Consider the following 8,647-nt stretch of genomic DNA (forward strand, 5'->3'; position numbering starts at 1 on the left):
CCTTCCCTTTGAATAGGATAATCGAACCATAATATTGTCGATTAATATTTAATTATTAACAAAGTCAAACTTGAACACGTATCAAAGTGTCAATGTAATATTTTGACTTTAATTCAATCTAAATCTATTGTATGCATTGACTAAACTTTGACTTTAAATATAGAGTATATGACTTTTATAAAGTATAAGAAAAAAATATATCGAATGTGATTTTATTAGATACGTAATTGTATGGGATAGCTCCGCTTTGCTATCTCTTGCTCCAAGCCTCACCCAAAGTGGCGCGCTTCAATTATCAACATGACATCACCGAGTCTGACTACCAACTAAGTCGGCGGAACATTGACAAGGGAAACTCAGTTAGCCGGGAATTCGTACAACCATTGGCGGAGGGAGGATGGGTCATGTAGGGCACGTGCCCTAACCCTTTTAAAATTAAATAAGTTTAATACTATCTTTTTATTTACAAAAAAAAAAAAAAAAAAAAAAAAAAAAAAAAAAAAAAATACAGTACATGAGTTCGTTAGCTAATGCATACAATTAACTATTTTATTATTTTCAATCTTATTGTATCATATACTCATAATTGATTAGGGCCTGTTCTCATACGTTGAAATTCAGTTCAGTTCATTTCAGCTCCTAACTTCCTTCTTTTATAAAATATTCATTTCAGTTCAGTTCAGTTCAGTTCAGTTCAGCTAGTTCAGTTCAGTTCAGCTGAGTTCAGTCAATGAGAACAGACCCTAATTAAGATTAATCTTATGCATTTGTATTTTTACACATAATGGTATGTTTTACCATTTTTGATAGTACTTGTCTACTTTCAATTGTTAATCCTATAATCTTTAATCATGGTAGTGGTCAGTGGCTGATCTTGAAGATAATTCTTCTAGGGGCCAATATATTAGAATGTTTTTATATATACATTTTTATCAATTTTGTGTATATAGTGTAAATTGATTTTTGGTAGTGTAAATTGATTTTTGGTGTTCAAAAAGTCACATAAATAAAAAAAAAAAAAAAGTCACATAAAAATTACTATGTATTCCGTAACATATAAAAAAAAAAGTTAAAAGAAATTATTAACCCATTTTTTTACTTTAAAAGATAATACTACTTTAGTATGGAGTGGAACTATGAACTATGGAGTAAAAATTAAAGAGTACATAGTACAAACTAATGATTACTCTTATTAAACTAAAGAAAAAGAAAAATAAAACTTACAAAGTAAAAAGTAGAAATGATACCTGTATCACAAAAAAATAAAAATAAAAATAAAATAAAATAAAAAAATAAAAATGAAGTTTTTCCTAGTTTTTGGGCTTATTAAATTGAAATTGTTGGGCTTCTACTAGGGGCCAGGCCCCTAATGGCCTATGCAGAAGATCCGCCATTGGTAGTGGTGAACTTTCTTGATTGTAACAATATAGATTATCGGGCTTATTGCTATTGATTCAATGATCCCCATAGGACGTGGGAACTTTAGGACATCCTTGGGGGAATGCTTCGCTTTTGTTGCGTCGGAGCTTGCTGCTTTTCATTTTGTAAGGAGTAGGTGCTTGTTGCTCGCTCGCTGTCTGCTAAATGAGCCTTCACTGCCCACCTGCCCCCTGTTTTAATTATGTTGATGACTTTGAATTTCTCCTCATATTGGAATATTGCTTGTTAATTTTCTACTCATTATTTGTTCTTTAAGTGGAATTTTCAAGATGCTTCCAAATTTAAGTGGAATTTCAAGAGCAAGTATGAGTGTAGAAGTTTCCACACACTTCTTCCAATGCTCCGATCCTATTTACGAGTGTCCCTAGCTTCTCTAAATAATTATAATCTCTTTAATCCACTTTTCCTATTTCTGTACCACTCCTTTGTGAGTTCATAGTAAAAGTTTGTTTGTACTATAACTTGATGTTATTTCCTATTATCTAAGTAATTTCCAAAACTTATCATATAATTTTCATATTTTCGGTAAATATGTTTTTGGATTTATTTTAACTTTTATCACCACAAAGTGTTTTTTTCACCAAAATTTGTAAAAGTTTTATTTTAACACCCAAAAAAAAAAAATTCTAAAAAATGTTTTCCACATCTGTCATCTAACAGTTTAAATAAAAATTTGATTTTCATTCTAAACACATGATGTATAGAGGTTTTAGGTGATCGGTTTTCCCTTTGGATTCGATTTGAGGTTAGAATTGACAAAATTTACTATAAATGCCTCGTTTTGCGTGTGTTATGCAAATCGAGGTTTTCTCTCTCCTCTACTCCTGATAGGTTGTCGTACACCTAAAATAAATTCCTAACGAATCCACAGAGAGATGGTATTCAACCTAACCTCTAAAAAATTGGTGAAACTAAACAAGTCATGAAATTCGGATAGAAAAGTTGTATAAATTAAAAAAAGAATAAAACCGTTAATAAAAAGACCTAGGGTTATGGTTCACCATGTATATAGTTTGAAATCTATCAAATATCAGTAAAAATTTAATCAATCAATCAATTATCTAGAGCAATTGCTAAGCCTACGGTCGAGTCTTAACGCTCTCAAATCTCAATTCAACATATGTAGTTCGATCGCTAACATAATCAGAATTGCTAATTGTAGGTAAGCCTCTAAAAGTAAGATATTTCAATTCAAACTCTTATTAACAATAATTAATCAAACAATTGATCAGGTTACAAGATTAACAATAAAACACTATCAATTAGAGAAATCAATAATAAAAAATATCAATAACATCAATCAAGATTCATAAAATAAACATGGATTCCTAAACCCTAAAAATAAACTACTCTATCATGAATTAAATAATTAAAGCTAAATCTATTAAAGAAAGCATAATTACAATAAAGCAATAAAATTACCTCAAAGAATAAAATTAGATTTTTAAGGAGTAATTTATGTATGAACATTCATGGTAAATAAAATGTTCATTTAAATATGTGATTGGTTTTTTTTTTGGGTACTTTCTCATTATATATTGTCATATTATTGTGTACAATTATGATATAAATGTTTGCATATTTTATGTGTTATTTGGTGTACATTTGCAATATAGTTCAAATAATAAACTTTTTATTAACCTTTTATTAGCTAATAATCAAATATTAATCAATTTTTTAAGTTTTTTTTTTAAAGTAAATGTAGTATAAAAATGGTTTAACTGTCTAAACCACAACCCACATCAAAATGAAGTTTGGTCTAATTTTTTTTGAAAATTGTACCAAACCGCAAACCACGATTTGGTCAATTTTGAAAACCGCCCCAAATCACAAAATTTCTTTGTTTGCGGTTTGGTGCGGTCTAGACCACACTCTGAACATCCCTACAACAAAAAACACCATGAATTTTGAAGAAATTATATACAAATACACAATCAAACATGTTACATGTGCGAATTTATTCGTTTTTTCAAGAACAAGTTGCAAGTAGTATGATAACTTTAACATGCCCCTATACGTATATATAGGAGCTTATTCATAGTGGATAGACACAAAGAGATTACTTATTATGAGTTGGTTAATCAAGGGTTTTCAGTTGTGAACTTGAGCCTGAACTTGCTCGACCCCGCCATTATGTCCGCCTGGGCCTCTAACAGCATTACTAACTTGAGGAACATCAGTAGTAGATGGGTGAGCTTGAACTTGCTCGGCGCCGCCACAATAAGCTGGTCCGCTGCCACAGTAGCCATATTGACTACAGCACAGCCCATTGGGACACTGGCCGTTAACGCATTGGCCTGCTTGTCCCATTGATGTACCCACTGTAAGGGTCATGATGATCACCATAATAGCCATAATGCTCTTCATCTTCATCATTTTCACTCCTCTTAATTCTTTTTAAGTAATTGTCTCTGCTTATAATTGTTTTGAGTGATATATTTGGTTTAAGAATGATGGGTATTTATAGATTTTTAAGATGGGTCATTTTGGACAATCATGCACTATAATTGGACTACCATTAATTTCTTTCTATTACACCTAACTTAATTGTCAGAATAATCAACGTTTACGGTTTACGCGAGCAACTTACAACTTAGGGTCTGTTCTCATTGACTGAACTCAACTGAACTGAACTAAACTCAGCTGAACTGAACTGAACTGAACTGAAATGAATATTTTATAAGAGAAGGAAATTAAGAGCTGAACTGAACTGAATTGATCTGAACTGAACTGAACTCATGAACTGAATTTCAACGTAAGAGAACAGGCCCTTATTCCCGTTCGATGATCTAATATTTTTGAAATTTTGGAAGATGAGAACTTATTTATTCTTGAATAATTCCAACACGAACACCTAATAATAAACGAGGAGTAACAAAATTCAAAATTTGAGGGCTTGTTTAATTTCGTCTGTCATTTCATGTCTTATCACTCAAGTAGCAATTAGATTGTTAAGTGTATGTAGACTAGTATGCACTTCTATTTCAAGCAAGACTAGAGGAGTTTTTGCTATGTGAAAATAATGTACTTCCTCCGTTTCTTTTTACTTGCAACACAGCCTTGTGACACGTGTTTTGAGGTCGGGTTTATGTAATGTAAATGGATAAATTATTCATTATAATTTTTACAAATGATACTTAACCCTATTCTAATCTTCGTGTAAAAATTATATTAATAAAATCGCTCGTTTACCCTCACTAATCATCTCCTAAAACCGCGTACCTAAAAGGTGTGTTGCAAGTAAAAGAAAACGGAGGAAGTATGTAATTAGTTTATACTTTTGTCATTCTTAGTACTGTATTTAATTATGTGTCAGTGGACCAACTCAATTAATAGGTTAAGCAAAAAGTTGAAACATTATCACATGAGATCTTGTTGAGGTTGAAAGGAAGATGTTACATTGATCGTACCATATACTTGGCATTAGTGTCACACTAGCTCTTATACTTTTATACCATGTTAGGAATAGTACCAATTAAACTAAATTAATGGTTGAGGCCCAATAATAGGTTACATACTAATTAAAAGACATCTGATATATGGGCTTATAATCCCCCAACTAGCCTTAAAATTGATCCAATTTGACCCGAAAGTATTGTAAAATCGGACCCAACCCATTGCTTCAACTCAAAATGCTCAATCACAAATTCACAGGTGAACCCATGCATTCTAGCACCGCAGAATAACGTTTGAGAGTAGAGGGGACGGGGGAGGTAAGGGACTATCCCTACTCCCAAGCAAATGTAGCTGGTAGGGCTCAAACCTATGACCTCAAAGTCACAATTAGGGTGAAATCCTTACCTGCTCCACCAAGCTTTTAATTGGTACCTATAGAAATTAAAAGGGTAAGGTACAATACTTACCTCTCTAGCGGAAGCTTAACAAGATCTAGAACTCGCCTTACGAACCGCACCGGAGGGCTACTAGAGTCCTCAATAATTGTCACACTCCAAAACCCAGAGTCTAGGACGATGACTCTAATGGAAAACACTCTCAATTTTGTGGAATATTTCTCTGTGAATGTACGTCTGTTGGCCACAACGGATATCATATTTATAATATTAGGAGTCCTTATCACTTAAGATTTTGGGTGTAACCAACTCTCAATGGGATAAATATCATCTTATTTACTTTCCTAAAATATGGATATTATCCCCTTTAAGTGATAGAGTTAAGTAACAAATACTTACTTAGGATAAGATAAACTTTGGAGGCCACTTAATCTCCAACATCTCCCACTTGGCCACAAAGGCTATCCACAAACAAACTTGAGGTTTCATTTCATACGAGTAGTGCAGCGTGCGACCAGAATTAAAACAAAAACCAATAATATGTTAAGCCATCGTCTAACTAACATATTACCAAATCAAGAACACATCATTATACCCCAAACTGTTTGATCATCACAAAATTTTGGCATACACATATCCCGTACCAAAATTAATCACTGTTCAAAATGTCATCATAACAACACAATATGTCATGATTGCCCGGGCATTAATGTGATGATAAACAATTTTTCCTTAAACACACATACTGATCCATCAAATCTTGATTGCTTTCCTAGACATGCTCTTTCAGACCGTATATGGTCATGGCCTTAAGAAAACATGCTAAAGTAGCATCACCAAGCTTGACTTCACAACATGGCTTTAAGTACAAAGAGTATAAAAAATTGGACTAATTAAGTTGTCCAAAGGACTCACACAATGACAAGCAAGGGATAATTGATGTCATTTCCTTATAGGTCGATATATAAGCACATACAGTATGATTTGTATGTTATGGCATAACTCCCACTTACTAGGAGATGTCACTTTTATGCCATACGAATATAGTAAGTTTCTACTCAAAAACTTACACCGAGCTTCAACACATAAATAATTGCTCTTATTCGGCTAATTAGGCTTTAATATGAAATTCGGGAACAATTCATACACGACTTATTAGATTAAGTCTCATCTTATACTAAATAAGGCGACTTTATGAAATCATTCTTTATACACCAAATTGTATATACACAAACATCGAATATTGTTCGCACTTAGCTCAAATATGATTTCAGTCTCATCCTACTTACCACCTAGGTACTAGGGAGATCACCTGTGTGAGAAGGTTGATCAAAGCCTAGTGAAATTAAAAAAAAATGTGCCTAATAATACAACATTTATAAAAAAGAACTTATTCTTTATTAATAAATGCTCAAGATCATATGTCCATTACAATAAAAAAAAAAAAATCCCATTAAATCAAACTCTACGTAAACCCAAACTCTTCATATGAGTTTGAAATGCATCTCTAGGGATAGGTTTAATCATAGGATCAACAACCATCTTATTAGTGGGAATATGCTTAAGGACTATTTCCTTTTCTTTGATAGCATTACGAACAAAATGGTAACGCCTCTTTATATGCTTGGTCTTTCGATGGAACTTAGGTTTCCGAGCATATTGGATTGCAGCAGTGTTATCACAATACATCAATACCGGATCATCTGCTTTGGAGGATATGTTGAGATCTTGCAGAAAGGCTCTCAACCAGATTGCTTCTTGTACTGCAAGGCAACTTGCTACATACTCTGCCTCCATGGTAGACAGTGCAATGCAATCTTGTTTCTTACTACACCAAGAAACTGCTCCACCTCCCAAAATAAATGTAAAACCAGAGGTGGACTTAGACTCATCTACATCACCACCCCAATCTGCATCTGTGTAGCCCTTTAACTTCAAATCTCCACCTTGATAGCATAGGATTAGATCAATCGTACCACGAAGGTAACACAAGATTCTTTTCACTGCTTGCCAATGAGTAGGTCCCGGATTACTTTGGTAACGACTTACCAAACTAACCGCGAAGCATATGTCAGGCCGTGTACATAACATAGCATACATTAAGCTCCCTACTGCACTTGCATAAGGAATTGTACTCATTTTTGCTTTCTCATTTTCTGTTTTGGGACACTAGTCAAGGCTTAAGGTTAGACCCTTTTCGACTAGAGTATCAACGGGTTTAGAATTTTGCATTCGGAATCGTTCTAACAATGTCTTGATATAGGCTTTTTGGCTGAGACCAATTAGCCTTTTTGAACGATCTCTAATGATTTCAACACCAAGGACAAACTTGACTTCACCCATATCCTTCATCTCAAAGGTGGAGGATAGCCACGCCTTAGTGGCATTGATCATCTCCATGTTATTTCCAGCCATAAGTATGTCATCTACATACAGAGTAAGAAACAAAATTCCTTTGTTTGTTTTCTTGACATACACACAATGATCTTCATCCACAACGCTTAAGCCAATTGCAGTTATAGCTTCATGGAATCTGAAGTACCATTGCCTTGATGATTGCTTAAGACCATATATGGACCGTTTGAGGCGACACACCTTATCCTCATTTCCTTTTGAGACAAACCCAATGGGTTGATCCATATAAATTTCTTCTTCTAACTTTCCATTGAGGAACACGGTCTTAACATCCATTTGAAATAATTCCAAATCTAAATGAGCAATCAAGGCTAGAAGTAAGCGAACAGAAGCTAATCTCACCACAGGAGAAAAAGTATCTTCATAGTCTATGCCCTCAATTTGGGTATAGCCTTTCGCTACTAAACGGGCCTTAAACTTTTCAATTGATCCATCTGCCCTTCGCTTAATTTTAAAGACCCACTTATTTCCAATAGACTTACGATTGGCTGGGAGATGGACCAATTCCCAAACCTCATTCTTTGCCATTGGTTCCATCTCATCTCTCATTGCATCCATCCATTTCGAACTATTAGGTGAGTTTATTGCTTCTCCATAAGAAGAAGGTTCATCTATAGCTAAAGGAGTGCAAAGGTACACTTCACCTTCAATTTGAAAGTACCGACGCGGTATGTTTCCACGCCCACTCCTCCTTAAAGTAGGACCACCATTGTCACTCAAACTAGTTGACTCTCTCCCACTATCACCTAAGATTGTAGGATCATGATCACTAGTGGGTAACACCTCACTATAATTGGTGACTTCATTAGGAGTTTCAAATTCCCCTCCCACACCAACAGGTAGTGAAGGCTCTTCTTGTAACTCATACAAGTTTAGGTCCTTCTTCATCTCACCTACACTAGGGAACTCATCCTCTAGAAACTCAACATTGCGAGACTCTATTTCAGTCATGCCTCCATTAGGATGTTCACCATACATAACATACCCTTTTGATTGGGATG

General features: G+C 34.3%; 1 protein-coding gene across 1 annotated transcript; it reads right to left on the bottom strand.

The window, feature by feature from the left end:
• Positions 1 to 6,689: 6,689 nt before the first annotated feature.
• Positions 6,690 to 7,370, bottom strand: LOC145604240 (secreted RxLR effector protein 161-like). Its single transcript, XM_081660174.1, has one exon. It carries the CDS (start codon positions 7,368 to 7,370, stop codon positions 6,690 to 6,692), a length of 681 nt encoding a protein of 226 aa, XP_081516300.1.
• Between the last annotated feature and the right edge of the window lie 1,277 nt (positions 7,371 to 8,647).

The sequence above is a fragment of the Chenopodium album genome, chromosome 22 (assembly GCF_948465745.1).
Source record: "Chenopodium album chromosome 22, dcCheAlbu1.1, whole genome shotgun sequence".
In the NCBI taxonomy this organism is placed as follows: domain Eukaryota; kingdom Viridiplantae; phylum Streptophyta; class Magnoliopsida; order Caryophyllales; family Amaranthaceae; genus Chenopodium; species Chenopodium album.

Coding starts and splice junctions, on each gene's coding strand:
- LOC145604240 (XM_081660174.1), bottom strand. CDS start 7,370: ATGAGTACAATTCCTTATGCAAGTGCAGTAGGGAGCTTAATGTATGCT.